The sequence below is a fragment of the Lacerta agilis genome, chromosome 15 (genome assembly GCF_009819535.1).
Source record: "Lacerta agilis isolate rLacAgi1 chromosome 15, rLacAgi1.pri, whole genome shotgun sequence".
Classification (NCBI taxonomy): Eukaryota; Metazoa; Chordata; class Lepidosauria; order Squamata; family Lacertidae; genus Lacerta; species Lacerta agilis.
The window spans coordinates 33,339,441-33,355,417 of NC_046326.1; the positions used below are offsets into that span (position 1 = coordinate 33,339,441).

The 15,977-nt window shown below is 45.8% G+C and overlaps 1 protein-coding gene across 1 annotated transcript in view; it reads left to right on the forward strand.

Moving 5' to 3' along the window:
- AUTS2 (activator of transcription and developmental regulator AUTS2) overlaps positions 1-15,977 on the forward strand; it is a 659,999-nt gene that overhangs the window by 107,345 nt on the left and 536,677 nt on the right. Inside the window, exon 2 of the mRNA XM_033171799.1 lies at positions 11,782-11,991. Coding sequence (XP_033027690.1) covers positions 11,782-11,991 — 210 coding nt within the window. The remainder of the gene's footprint in view (positions 1-11,781; positions 11,992-15,977) is intronic.

Sequence of the window (15,977 nt, forward strand, 5' to 3'; positions counted from 1 at the left end):
TTTTCTTTTTTTCTTTTAGCTGTTTGAAGGTAGGAAACAAACATTTTGTCCACCCTCTAGCTAAGATAAATATATAAGACCGAGCCAACAGATGATCGCTTTTTCATTTACTAGCAGCTGCTGGCAACAACATACCCCCTCACTCTCATATTCCTATTAACCGAGCAGCCACTGATTTATTAAAGGCTAAGACGCATCAAAACAAATGGCTGAGACATCAGTTATATTGCTGTTTACAGCACTTTAATGGGGTTACATAAGAAGGGCAACATGTCTGAAATGGGAGATTTGATGGGCTCATAACGGGGGAGGGGAGAGAGAAGGCTCGTAAAATTACAAGAGGGGAGAGAGACTTCCTACATCATTTGCAGTGGATAAGATGTTAAAAGAACCCGCAGTCATGCTGGAGGAAAAGCCAGTGGCCGTGTGAGAAGGGTTTCTTTTTTTCCACCCAGAGAACTACCACATTCTTTTACGTTTTCAGAGATGAACACAGGGCAGGGGCTGCTTGTGAGACCCCTATTCAGGGCTGGCCAAGGACATTTTCCGCTTGAGACAAGACAGAAACAGGTGTCCCTCCCCCTCTCCTCCCCCCAGGATGGCAGAGGGGGGGAAGAATACTGGAGAGAAGCAGGTTGCAGCGGGTACCATTTTGTGTATTGCTTCCTCCTCTGTTACGTCCTCACTGCTTGCTCCTCTCCGGCTTTCTTTTGTCTCCCTTGCCGCCATCAGCGCAGTGGTGGTGGTGGCAGAGGAGGAGGCAAAACAGAAAATGGTGCCCGCTCCACTACTGCCCCTGCCACTTCACTGAAGGCAGTGGGCAGAGGCTGGGGAGGAGCAGATGGCAGTAGTGGCAGAGGAGGAGGCAGGGTGACAAGCACAGGAGGTGGCAAGTGACATGTTCCTGGCCGCTTGGATCTGCCGCTCCTCCCAGTTTTCTCCAGCCTGGCGAGACTGAGCCTTACTGAGCCTCACGGGCTAAATATCACTGTCAGAATCTCTCTCACACACCACACCACACACACACACACACAGAGACACAGTGCCCTGCAGAAGGTTCCACTTCGCCAAGGATTGCCATATTGCAAAATTCGTACTGCAAAATTCACCAAAATCTGGACTTCCGACATGGGTTGCCATACGCCCAGACCTTTCAGCAATTTCCACCCGGACACTGCTTCTGACTGCCATATTCCGGACGTATGGTGGCAACACTTAACTTCACCCTCATGCTAAATTTCTTTACTCCAGGCTGGATTACTTCAAGGTTCTCTATGATGAACTGCTGTGATGGGTATAGAACACAACAGAAGCTGAATTGCTTGTGGTTACGGTCATATTATGAGGGAGAGACTGTGAGGGGAGAGAGACTTCCTGCTGACCATCAGCCATTGGCTTTTCCCAGCTACCTTGCCCCTCCCTCCAGGCCTAGGAGCTTTTCCATACCATCACTTTAGGAAGAGCAGAAACAGCCGGGAAGAGAGGAGTTCAGGGATATATTTTTAAAATAATTTTATCAGTCATGTGTCTTTGTGTCTCAATTTGTATTGTGTTATTTTATGACTTGCTGTTGTTTTCATTGATTATAGTTTAGAAATTATTTATTGCAATTGTTAAGGGTGAATTTCTGTTTAATTATTTGTTGCTTTTACGGTGGACTATTATATTCCCATGGATTATTTAATATCACTTTATTTGATATAAGTTGTTTATTTTAAAGTTACATTTTTATTAGGATGTCTTTTGCATTGGATCGTCAGATTGTTATAAGGTGTGCAATCTTTGCTGTTTCTTCAGCTTGTAAACTGCCTTGTGTATGGAAAGGTGATATACACATTAAAAGTGAAATGAAATGAAATATTATGGGAAACCCCCTAATGGAGGCTCTCCTGAAGATCTCAGCAATGAGGCAGCGACTTAAGGAATGAGGTTCCTCTTAAGGTATCCTAGACCCAAGATGTTAAGGGCCATGTAAATTAATATGAACTTGATGCAGTGTGAACTGAAAGCCTGGGTGGAGCAGTGGTTAGACAGCTGGGCTAGAACCCAGGGGACCAGGGTTCAAATCTCCACTGAGCTATAAAGTCCTTTGGGTGACATTGGGCTAGTCATGAACTCCCACCCTAACCTAGATCAGAAGGATTGTTGTGAGTCAAAAACGGAGAGAGGGAGTGGTTTGTACACCACCTTGAGCTCTTTGGAAAAAAGCAGGGATATAAATGCAACAACAACAGCAAAAAATTATTAACCACACCCCGCCCATCTGGCTGGGTTTCCCCAGCCACCCTGGGCAGCTTCCAACAGAATATTAAAAACACGATAAAACATCAAACATTAAAAACTTCCCTAAACAGGGCTGCCTTCAGATGTCTTCTAAAAGTCAGATTATTTCCTTGACATCTGATGGGAGGGCGTTCTATAGGTCCGGTGCCACTACCGTGAAGGCCCTCTGCCTGGTTCCCTGTAACCTCACTTCTCACAGGGAGGGAACCGCCAGAAGCCCTCGGAGTGGGACCTCAGTGTCTGGGCTGAACGATGGGGGTGGAGGTGCTCCTTCAGGTATACTGGGCCGAAGCCGTTTAGGGCTTTAAAGGTCAGCACCAACACTTTGAATTGTGCTTGGAAATATACTGGGAGCCAATGCAGGTCTTTCAAGACCGGTGTTATATGGTCTGGGCGGCCACTCCCGGTCACCAGTCTAGCTGCCGTATTCTGGATTAATTGTAGTTTCCAGATCACCTTTAACAGTAGCCCCACGCAGAGCGCGTTGCAACAACAACAACAGCCATGTACACATGGGCCAGCGGTGTTGATGGCAGGTTCCACCCGGAACTACATGCTCATTGCAATGCCTGAAGAGAGAGAGAGCTCGGATGCTTGCAGTTCTCTCCCCAGGCTCCAGCTTTGCAAATGAATGCACAGCAGCTTCCTACAGGCAGTAGAAAGACAAGCATGTAGACTACAGCACCTTCACTTTCCCCAAACCGAAGAAATAAAAGGGCCTAGAGCATCCAAACAATAATTCAGCGCTTTAAAGTGGCTTCCTCTGTGACCGCCAACAGTTTAGCAGAGGCTGAAAAGTCTCTCTTGCTAGCAGGCTGTCTTGGTTTTAGTTCCTGGTGGAATTATTGCACAGTGTATGGGTCTTTGTGTTAAGAGTACCATCAAACGACTGAACATTCCTTTTCCCAGTGTACAGTAGTATTTTCAGTGGAAGATTTAGTGTGGTTAATTATCAGAGCAAAGTGCTAAGATTTGTTTTCTTTCCCCTAATTAATTGCTTCATCTGGAGTGGAATGTTAATTTAGATAAATGATCCTTTTCTTTATACTACTGAAGTTCCCCCCACTTCCCCAGCCCCTTACTGTAATGTTTATTCAGAAACATCACTGCTCAGATTTGGCAAAATGATACTGCTTAGTGGGGTGAGGGAATTTATTATTATTATTATTATTATTATTATTATTATTATTATTATTATTATTATACAGTTTGCATTTAAAGCCAAATTTGTCAAATTCGGACTTCCTGAAACAATATGTGAACCAGAATGCAGCTGTCTTTTGAAATTTGCATTTCTATGAATTTTGTAGTTCTTCAGACAAAGTGTGTACAAAGATGTATATGTTAGGGAAAAGGGTGTGTAAAAATGAAGATATTAGTGAAACTGTGAACAGCAGTCAGAGGAAACTTCCCCACCCCTTGAAGTGCTACTTGCCAAGGGAATGACCGAGACTGGGCTGGAACATAGCCAAAGCTCTCAGAAAGCTCAGATAGGCGCGAACAGGCACAGAGACAGTCTGTCGGAAAAGGAAGAGGCTGGAGCTGATCCAATATGTCTGAGGAGTCGGCGAATGGAAGGGCTGCTAGTCAGGAAGCAAAACGAGATGTAAGGGGTAATGGTTCAAAATATTCTGTAGACACCAGAAGGAGTCTTCAGAAGGGTCATCTTGAGTCAGGCTTCCTCAACCTCGGCCCTCCAGATGTTTTGAGACTACAATCCCCAGCATCCTTGACCACTGGTCCTGCTAGCTAGGGATCATGCAAGTTGTAGGCCAAAAACATCTGGAGGGCTGAGGTTGAGGAAGTCTGTCTAGAGTGATAATGCCGGTGGCGGAGCTATCTGTTTGTTTTTTGCAATAAATCCTCCTTTTTAATTGCCTACGCTTACTGTGTTAATCAAGCTGGGAACCTGGACTCCTGACAAAGTGGCCTCAGTGATGTCTTTAAAAAGCACCATGATAGCTATGTTCTATCTCTGTTGTTGGAGGTAGGGGGGAAATAACGTTAAACACATCAGCGTAGATCCAGCCTGAGGCTACATAAGGAAATGAAAACCTCCTGGTCTTATGAAGGGACACCCCTTTCAAGAAAGTTGTTGCTACTCCCTAACCAAATCCGAAGTGTGCACTCTTGTTCCCATGGAAGATTCAAAGTCATCCATTTTCAGCTGGATACACACACACACACACACACACACACACACCCATTATTTATTGACTATGCTTCTAATTTATCCTCAATGAGCTTTTTAGCCTGGCCTGCTCTTCCCTCGCATGCAGTCTGCCCATGTAATGGCTTTCGCTTCGGCATTGAGAAGATTTGCTTTTAAGATTGTTTGTTCCATCGTTCAAATTATCTTTAATGGATGTTTTATTTGAAGCTAGGGTTTCAAATGCATATACGTCAGATTATTATTTGGGGGGGGGGAGTTAGGATGAGGGTCTTGCAAAGTAATTTGAATGCAGGCCAGATTTTTTTTATATTTGTGGTGGGGTGTTTGGTGGGGTCGGGTTGTGCAAAAATGATCTCCCTCAAATTCTCTCTCCTATTGACTGGTGGCAAAATCAAGGCAGGGGAAAATATAAGGATTAAATATTCTCTAAAAGAAGGGGCAGGGCTATCTGAATGGTAACAGGACATTTCCCCTCCCAAGTAATTTTTATTGGTTTTCCAAATTTGTTACAGATCATTCCCAGATTGAAATTAATTTTATACATTTCCCCCAAAGACGGTTTCCCACTCCTGTTCTTAGAGAAGTCCATGATGTTTCCCCATTGATGCGTATATTGCAAATTAATCTGTAATTGACACATTTTTGTTGTTGTTGTACATCAATATTCTTAACCATCTGATTATCTGAGTCTTGGAGGTCAAGTCTCAGTTAATCAGAGGCGGGGGAGTGGTTAGTACTGTGGAGAGATGCAAATGGACCCCATTTACGTGGTGAACACATTTAATATAATACGCAAGGACATATTTTGGGTTGCACTGATGTTCTATGCAATGCAGGTGTGAGATATTCTGATGTTCTATGTAATGCAGGTTTGTGATAGAAATCAAAGATGCTTATAACCATTTCTTAAAAACAACAACAACAACAATCTGCTTTCTCCCTGGGAGGGTTGCTCACATTTCCATGTCTCTAACTGTGCTCTAACTGTGCATGCTTTGTTGTTGTTGTTGTTGTTGTTGTTGTTGTTGTTGGGTGTGTGTGTGTGTGTGTGTGTATGAATGAAATTCTGGTCTTCAGCCAAATCAGTGAAAGCAGTTCTTGTTCTCCCATGTATTTTGCCTCTCCAATGCCCAGCTGAAAGGTTGGTTTATCCAGTGGAGTAACACCAGGCGAAAGTGGCCGGGTTGGAGGGATTTATTCTCATTGCATGGCTGAAAACCACTTAGGAAGAGGGTTGGGCGCAAATGCATTAGATTATGGTTAAGCAGCTTATGGACATAAAAACACATTAGAACTTTATAGCACCCTATAAATTATAGGCCTTGCAGCTTGCTCTTTCACAATGGGAGATAATTACATTCATTAATCTACTACTACTAGGACCATAATATTGCCTTCCAAATAGTGCTTGTGTTCCGTTTGCTCTCGGGTTGATCAGCTGGGAGAAAAGCGCCGGGGGGGACGGACGACAATGACACAACAACAACAACAACAACAACAGCTCTTTCCCTTTCTTCCCACCCTCCTTATGACTTTTAAAATAACGATGATTTATTTTCATTGCAGATTTTTAGATCTGGGTGGGAGCTCATGCATCTTTCAGCTCATTGGTGTGTGTGGAGGTTCCTTTCTGAGGATAAGGTTCCAGGGTTATGAAAAAGAATAAAAGGTTATGAGGAAGAGCCTAGTTGAAAACTGCCCTGCAAAGATCTGCAGGCAGAATGGCTTCTGATATGACTGGCCCTTTAAAGAGGACCTGATCCACTTATAACAGGAACCAAGGCTGTTCCAGATGTAATCAGGCCAGCCAAAGAAGGGAAGCTGTTGGGGCAGGGCAGTGGCTTAAATAACTGAAAGGTAATTATCAGGGGAAAGGGACATAGGCAGGATTTATTTCAGGGGGCAGGCATTATGGGGGGGGGCAGAACCACGCTCACCAACTTTGAGTTTCATTTCCTCCAAAAAGCTCACCAACTTTTGTGTCCTGAATTTGACTTCTAGAAATTTGGCAGCCCTAGACTTTAATAACAGTTAAAACGGAACGGCTTAGGGAGCTGGGTATGTTTAGCCTGGAGAAGAGAAGGTTAAGGGGTGATATGATAGCCATGTTCAAATATATAAAAGGATGTCATATAGAGGAGGGTGAAAGGTTGTTTTCTGCTGCTCCAGAGAAGCGGACACGGGGCAATGGATTCAAACTACAAGAAAGAAGATTCCACCTAAACATTAGGAACAACTTCCTGACAGTGAGAGCTGTTCGGGAGTGGAATTTGCTACCAAGGAGTGTGGTGGAGTCTCCTTCTTTGGAGGTCTTTAAGTGGAGGCTTGACAGCCATCTGTCAGGAATGTTTTGGTGGTGTTTCCTGCTTGGCAGGGGGTTGGACTGGATGGCCCTTGTGGTCTCTTCCAACTCTATGATTCTATGATTCTAAAATTTTAATACATAAGGGGGGGAGAGAGAGAGAAAGAGAGAGAGAGCAGACATTCCTTTATGCTAGCTATTTCTCAGAAATGAAAGTGGGTTAATTGGTGAAGTGGCATTTTCAGAGACTTCAGTTGGGCTTGTAATTTCTAGATCGCTCTCGGAAAGAATTCACCCAATGCCTCTGGGGTAGGATTACTAGATAGAGCCATCCAGGCTTTGTGATGAGCTAATTTCTTTGGGTAGACAGCAAAAGAAGTGGCAAAGCGGTAGATCATTTTCAAGCGGCATTTGCACACATTGATTAGCTTGTGGGTTCCGTAATGATGAAGTCCGCTCACATAACCCAATGTTGTGAACACTCCCCTCCTTGCAGTCACATAGAAACAGAGGGAGCTGCCTCATGCCAGGCCAGGCTATTTTATCTGTCTAGCTCAGCATAGTCTGCTCTGTGCCCTGGTGGCTCAGTGCTAGAACATCTGCTTTACATGCAGAAGGTCCCAGATTTGATCTCCAGGAAGGGCTCTGTGAGAGAACCATGCCTGATTTCATGGAGAGCTGCTTCTAGTCCGTGTAAATAATGCTGAGTTAGATAGGCAGCTTCTGAAGTTCCTACCAATGACTTTCAGCAACCTCCGGGTTTCAGGCAGGGTTCCTCCCACCAGGCCTAACTGGAGATGTTGGGTACTGAACCTGGGACCTTTTGCATACAAAGCAGATGCTGTACTGCTGAGGTTTTGTCTCCCCCCTCATTATAATGGTCCAGCAGTCTTAAGGTGAGAAATATATTTCTCATCACCTGCTCTCTTGAGTCTTTTAATTGGAATTGCTAGGGATGGAACCTGGGAGCTGTAGGTTAAGGGTACTCAGATGTGATAGAACCCCCCCCCCCAATGCCCTTCATAGACCCTTCATTCCCAGAGTGGTTTAACAATCACATACTGTCCAACTTTTTCAGATCAAAAATTGGGATGCGCGTCCGTCGGGACATGCTCCACAGCAAGTCACATGGCCTGCCCCATGATCTCGCTAAAAATACAAAACACGCTGCGCTTTTTCAGGGCGTGATCTTGTGCGGCCCTGAAAAAAAGTGCTTTTTAGAGGTGAAATATATCAAAATATCTGCTGCAATCTAGCACAGAAAAAAATGGGATGTCCCTTTTCCCCCCAGCACACTTGGTGGGTATGCAATCAACCTCTTTTCCTAGGGAATTGTAGCTCTGTGAGCAGGGGGGGGTGACACCCGTGGCGGGGCCCCGTCCCCGCAATCGCAAATCCTGGCCTGCCACCAGCAAGTGGCTGCTTTCCTTTTTTCCCCTTTTTACAGGGCTTGTAGCGCTCGGCTGCCGAGCCGAGGGGCGGACCAGCGAGGAGGGGCGTTGAGTGACACCCCTCCTCGCTGGCCCGCCCCTCGCCTCTGCAGCGCCGGCCGATGCACTACGTATGCCCGGAAATTCCAGGCATGCGCAGTGCATCCGGTGCATTGTGACCCCCCCGCCCCCAGGGGGTGCCTCCGCGCCGGGCGGCAAGGAGGCTTCCTCCGCCGCTGTCTGTGAGGGGAATAGGGGTCTCCTAAGAATTCTCAGAGGCAAAGGGTTCTCCAGGATTCTTTGGGGGGGGGGAGAGCCATGAATGTTTAAGGGGTATAATGGTGCTTTAAATATAAGGTGTATATCTGGCCTTAGTATCTGATAGCTTGAATTCCCAGCCAGAAACTGTTAAGTCTTGCCAAACAGTCTTCCTTTCAGGCACTGGTAGGCTGGGACCCCTTCCCCTGTAGCCATTTCAGACCATTCTGTTTAACAAATCAAGACGTCTTTCCTGCAAGTTAAGTAAATTCCGAAATCATAGATTATGAATTAAAGGTATCGATGGTGCATCTTACCGGGTTATCACAGAGCATTTTGTTCAATCTGTTTAGGGATAAATCTGACATCTAATTCTCCAGTTACTCTGCAATCATCTCTCTATTGATCTCTCCCTCTGCCATGCCTGCATAGTGTTTTATAAACTTTACTATTCACCCAAAGGAGAAGATGGATTCCAATAGGTAGCCTGATGGATTCGATAAGTGCATAGCCATGTTTAAATAGAGAACATTTTCCTTCCACACTAAGCTGATTCTACTTATATGAACTGATCACATCTGGTTGACATGTGAAAGAAAGCCATGGGGGGGGGACTCGCCAAATGGGTGCAGACCCTCTTCATCTGCTGGCTGAATGTGTGGATGATGGGCCCATGGTCTGACAGCAGGGCTAGCGCACGGAGCCTTGCAACCTGGATAGCAAGGTTGCAGGTTCGATTCCCGTATGGGACGGGGTCCCTTCCAACTCTACAATTCTATGATTCTAACACACACACACACCCATTGCAAGTTCTTCCAGTTCATGAGGGAGTAGTAGCCCCTAGTGAGGGGCAACATAATGCATGCAGCCCATATTATATTTACCTTGTTCAGTGCCCAGGTAAGATGGTGTATGTGGTGAGGAAGGCAACTGGATCAATCACAGTTGTTTATTAGGTGGGTGGCTGTCCAGACATACCGAGGAAGGGGAGGGTCCTCTGTATACCCCAGGGGTGGACTTTTCCTTCCTTTCGCATTAGTTTTGTTAGCTCAGTTGGTTAGAGTGTGGTGCTGATAACTCCAAGGTTGCAGGTTTGATTCCCATATGGGACAGTTGCATATTCCTGCATCGCAGGGAGTTGGATCAGGTGATCCCCAGGGTTCCCTCCCAGTGTTACAATTCTACGATTCAGGTGGGTAACAAATTAGCACACCTAAGGGCAGGGGGCAGGGAAACTGGGATCCTTGCTTCACCAGCAGTTCTCCACCCGAGGCACCTTAACACATCACCCCATCACTGTCTTGCTGTGCCATTTGCTCTGGCTTCATGCCTGTTTTTCAGCTGAGGATGCCAAGGTCTTAGCAAACAGCACCAAGATCCAGGCAGCTTATAACAGACATGCTACCGAGATGACACGGGGTCGTCCAGTTTAACCCATCATGGCTGATCTATAGTGTGCTTTGTACTCATCATAGTGGCTGGTTCTGCAGCTCCAGTGGGGCCCAGATGGACAAGAGTCAGAGCTTGAGTGCATAGGACCTCGCAGGATGCAATTCCTTTTTGTACCCCACTTTTATGATCTTCCAGCACGGCCAGATGGAGTTGAAGTTTTACAGCATGGAAAAGGTTAATGCCAGGGCAACTCTGTCATTTTGTAAACCTCTGCCTTGGACTGGATTAATACTTTGATTAAGGACCATGTCTCTGGTGGCCTAAATGAATAAAGGGGTTAGATAGCAGAATGCCCCTTAAACTATCTTATGATTTGGGCATGGATGTCTCATCCTGGGTTGTTTATTATGTGTCTATATATTTTCCTGTTTGGGTTACTTTTTGTTGTTGTATTACATAGTGGTGATAAGTCTCCCTTCCCCCCGCGGTTCATGTTTAGTTTTTGCAGGATTAGCCATTCTTTTTGTCTTATCGGTAAGTGACCTTTAAAGACAGAACTTGTTCCTTCCTTGCTTGCCATTGGGAGTAACACTTGTGATATTTGAGATCTTAGATAAGCGTTAAGTCCAGCCTTTGTCCTGGCTCCCACTGGATGAAGGGCTTGGACTCGGATTACGTTTTCTGTCAAAACCTTTCATGCTGAGATCAGTGTGATACATAAGCAGGTGCAAAGACATAACTGCGCAAGCGAAGACATTGATCCAACAGTTGACATCCTCCCTGGGCTCCTGTTAGGAGGAAGTGGAACGGGCACGGTCTCAGCATAGCAAGCAAGAGGCATCTTTCACCCGAGGGAGCAAAAAGAACTCCGCCTAGTGGGCTGGCCATGAGATGTCTCTTCACAATGGCATTGGTGTCTCCGTGTCCTAGGTGACAGAGGGGGCAACAGTGTCAGCTTGGAGCCACACTCCTGGAGCCACTCCAGGAATGCTGGGGGGGGGACCCCACCTCCTCTGGCAACCAGTGTGGCCCTGTGGTTTCAGATAACATATGGGTTGTTGTTGTTTAGTCGTATCCGACTCTTCATGACCCCATGGACCAGTGCACGCCAGACACTCCTGTCTTCCACTGCGACAAGTCAAAAAAGACCAGGACGCAAATTTTCACAGCCCTTGGAGCGTCTATGGTGACTCATTAACCAGAAGTAATTTAGCATTAACTCTGGAAGTGTATACAGTGGTACCTCGGGTTACAAACACCTCGGGTTACAAACACTTCAGGTTATAGGCTCCGCTAACCCGGAAGTAGTACCTCGGGTTAAGAACTTTACCTCAGGATGAGAATAGAAATTGTGTGGCGGCGGCGGCGGGAGGCCCCATTAGCTAAAGTGGTACCTCAGGTTAAGAACGGTTTCAGGTTAAGAACGGGCCTCCGGAACAAATTAAGTTCCTAACCAGAAGTACCACTGTATTCGATTCTGACCAAACTAAGCTCCCTAGAGCAAACTATACAATTGCTTTGCAATTCAGCCATATAGGGCATCAGGTGTGGAGCAGAGAGGCATGACTTGGCTGAAATGGGGCCTCCCACCACTGTTCCAGATTGTATAGTGCTGATGGGTCCCAAGTTAACCCTTTCAACTGTCATGGCTTCTTCCAAAGAATTTGGGGTACTGTCGTTTGTTAAGAGTGCTGTGAGTTGTAAGAAGGTCCCTATTTCCCTCGCAGAACTACAGTTTCCCGACAAACGGTGTTGATTGATAAACCACACTTGGAATGGTTTCCCGTGTGCATGTTCAAAAGTGTCCTAGTTCAAAGGTTGGCCACTGTGTTATTGAACTTGAAAGCTTAGCTGGATCCTCTTATAAACCTTGTACCTGTAGCTGATAGTCTTCCAAAACAACAACAGGATTTCTTTCTCTTTCTCCCCTCCCAAACATGCAGAAGGAAGTTGTGGTGAAGCCTCATGACCTCATGGAGAAGCGCCTGGACCCTTTTGTGAAGAAGAAACGGGACGTGCTCACTAATGGACTGCCATACCACCTGAAAAAGAACAGACTGCACCATCGCCACTACAGCTCAGACCGGGAGAATGACCGCAACCTCTGTCAACATCTCAGGAAAAGGAAGAAGTTCCTGAAAGGACTCAGACAGGTAGGAAGCGTTGAAAAATGTATCGGAGTGGGATGGACTTATTTCTCCACTTTAGGCATATCTGTTTGTTATCTCTGGCATTGTTTTCCCTCCTGGTTTCTGCTGCAGCGTCTTTCTGCTCTTGGGGTTGGGCCCTTGAGGTTGCCCCTTGGCAAGATGGGAATGGAATGTTGAGTCAAAGTTGTGCTGATGTTGTCTTGGGCGTTTCTCTGGCTGAAAGATTCCTAAATGTAAATGAGTTGCTACTCCAGTCAATGGAACTGATAGGACTAGGGTTGTCTCAGTATTACAAGCGGCCTAGGGGGGCTACAAAGGTGGCACAGCTCTAGGGGAATGGTGTTGAGCGCCACGCCAGAAGGTGGTGCATGCAAATGAGTTTGTAAGCAGGATTGCTCCTGGGATCTGTGTCTGCTGGATTCCTCCCCACAAACTGCATTTCTGCTTCACTGGATATGTTCATTGCAGCTGTACAATGGCAGGGTTGTTGTTGTTGTTGTTGTTGTTTTAAATATTTTTTACTAAAATCCCAGGGGCTTGCAATTAAAGGAGAAAAAAATCAGAAAATTAACGAACATAGAAGGACAGATGAGCTGGAGATTTCAGGGACAGAAATGGCTGTTTCCAATGGTGATTTTAGATGGACAAATAGCACCCTATTTCAAATGTGGAGGTTTTATTTCTTATATTATATTTTCATTTCCCCTCCCCACCTGGTAAGATCAGAATTTCATTTCCTCCAGAAGGGTTTTTAAATTTTCTTTCTTTTTAAGGAAACGGGTCACAGTTTGGCTTTGTTCATTACGACCACAGATGGCTCCAAGTGAGCAACTTGCTCTTACAAAGTTTGGGAGGCGACTGAGGCCTTTGGTGCCTCTGTCCTCAACCTCATCCAGGCTCCACCCCCTTGAGAGAAATTCAGGGCCTTAACTGGCCAACCTTCTGACCTTCTGACCTGAAGATAGTGGTGCTTCCCACGAGTAACGACTCTCGACTCCTGATCTGTATATTTACATTGCTTCATTATACAAATATGTACAAGTCAGAGCTAAAGTTCTAGCGTCCATTCAGTCACTTTCAGATCCCGGGAGTGGCGCTCGGCGGGAACGCCTCCAACACAGTAGTTGGGGAACCCCAAATCTCCTCCTCTTCCTTCCTTCCAAGTACTACACTTGGGCAAAAAAAAAAGAAAAGAAAAGAAAAAAGGCACAAATACAGGATGGGTGACACCTGGCTTGAGAGCAGTACATGTGAAAAGTATCTAGGAGTCTTGGTAGACCATAAACTTGACATGAGTCAACTGTGTGATGCAGCAGCTAAAAAAGCCAATGCAATTCTGGGCTGCATCAATAGGATTATAGCATCTAGATCAAGGGAAGTAATAGTACCACTGTATTCCACTCTGGTCAGACCTCACCTGGAATACTGTGTCCAGTTCTGGGCACCACAGTTCAAGAAGGATACTGACAAGCTGGAAGGTGTCCAGAGAAGAACTTCCTGACAGTAAGAGCTGTTCGGCAGTGGAATTTGCTGCCAAGGAGTGTGGTGGAGTCTCCTTCTTTGGAGGTCTTTAAGCGGAGGCTTGACAGCCATCTGTCAGGAATGCTTTGATGGTGTTTCCTGCTTGGCAGGGGGTTGGACTGGATGACCCTTGTGGTCTCTTCCAACTCTATGATTCTATGAATCTTTGTAGAAAAGCTTTCTGGCACAGTTTGCTTCTTGGGAGCCCCCAAAGCATGCAAGGGTTTCCTCTGAGATTGCTTAAGGAAGGGTCTAATGCAGGCTTCCTCAACCTTGGCCCTCCAGATGTTTTTGGCCTACAGCTCCCATGATCCCTAGCTACCAGGACCAGTGGTCACGGATGATGGGAATTGTAGTCTCAAAACATCTGGAGGGCCGAGGTTGAGGAAGCCTGGTCTAATGTAAAGGTAGATCCAACAAATTGGACACGAGCAAACCTCTTGTCTTGCAAGCTTGCTCACAACAACACAAAGCGCCCTCTGAATATCTGGCAGAAGGCACAAACAAGGATTGGTTGAAATGAAAAAAAAAGACTTATGCAAAGACTGACACTGTTCTGAACAGTTTATTATAAGGACACTTATTGTTATTATTAATTGTTTTATTTCTGTACTTCTTAGTTCCACATAGTAGCATCTGGTTAGAGCCCAGTAAATATTCAGTATGTGATGTTCCATATTTCCAACACAATATTTGGGTGCTGGTGTTCCAAATCTGAGAATCCTGTGAAAAGAAGACGGGGGGTTTTGAGCAGTTCCAAGTAGGAAGGAAATATCACTTGGCGCACAGTCAGAATGAGAAATTCTTCTTGTTCCTTGTCGGATTGTGTCGGATTTTGTCACTTTTAATGAACTGTAACGCCAGACTCCAGGCATGTCCATGTCACCCGATGCTGACTGGGGTGGTCTTTCCACTGTTGAGGAAATGCTACCTCTGAAGTGTTGAAGATAGCCATCTGGCCAAGAATTGCCTAATACTATACAGCTGGGCATTGCGCTTGTGCATCACAACACACACACAAAGAGGAACATCTGCAAGGCTTAGAAGTTTAGAGAAAAGAAGAGAAAAGGGGGACAGGTTGGAGAGGTGTATAAAACAGTGAATGGTGTCAAGAAAGAAGAAAATTTCCCTCTCACATCATACTGGAACTCAGGGACCTCTAATGAAACTGAATGTTGCGAGATTCAGGACTGTTAAAAGAAAGTACTTATTCGCACAGGGCATAGTTCAGCAATGGGATTTTCTCCTACGAGGGGTAGTGATGCTACTCATGTGTAGAGTCTATCTGGAGATCTTCCTCGTTGCTTGATCCATGCTCAAAAGACCCCTGCCTGGTGTGCATCCGGCCTCATCCTGTGCTATATTCTGCTATATTTCCAGAAGCGGTTTTTAGATTGTGTGAAAGCTCAAAGATAAGGTGGAAATTGATAGTTAGGGAAACACCCACCAGATTGAATAAACTGTTGGGTGAATGCAGCCTGGGTTGTGTGACAAGGACCCAGCTGCCAAAACTGGGTCCAGGTGTGGGTCCAGGTGTGGGAGAGGATTAAACCATTTTACTTCCTCCCCCCTTTTTGTCAATGGTGGGGCACACCTGTCTTGGTAGAGTCATAGCAAGACAGTGGAAATTGAAGCTGGGAAGGGGAGAAGTGTCTGATTGGCTGCGCCAACAGTTGGGGGTGGGGGTGGGAAGCGAAGCGGATGAGTTTGGATTGCGTCTTGCTGTGCTGTTCCAAGGCAAGTTGACAGCAGTGACAAGCGATTTACAACATGCTATTTAAAGTTTTGGATTTGCAGCCTCAACGTTGACGTGTGAGTGCTCTTTAGCAACTGCTTTCATTACTCCCCATCCAAGAACTGCTAATTGAAAAGAAAGCAGTGGGTGGGTTTCAGAGAAGGAGGGAAGAACGGATTGACGCGACTGTATCAAATACACAGGCTTCTGTCCCGGCTTTATTTTGACAATCTTATTAACTTAAGATTGGACTCCACCAGAATTTATGCTGCCTGCCAATCCCCCCAGAAACAAATGTATATGCCTGCCTTCTAGGGACTTATCAGTCAAAGGCATATCGAGCTCCCTGGAATATAATCCAAGATGTCTTAAGCATGCTTGGAAGCCCTAGTCCTACTCAGTGTTGGAAGGTTTTGGGGTGCTCCAGAGCCCTGCTGTTGTGCTCAGGTTCTGTTTGTGGGCTTCCCATGGGGCCAGCCAGCCAGCCATGGTTAGAGCAGATGGGTAGACAAAATGGGCCACTGGCTTGATGCAGCAGGTTCAAGTTGTGCTCTTAATAAGGATCTCATGTGCTTAAGAACTTGGAGATCCACCACCAACTAGAATAAGGAGTAGTGGTCTAGATCAGTGTTTGCCAGACTTGGTTCTCCCATCATTCCTAGCTAGCAGGACCAGTGGTCAGGGATGATGGGGAATGTAGTCCAAAAAAATGCTGAAGGCCCAAGTTTGGATG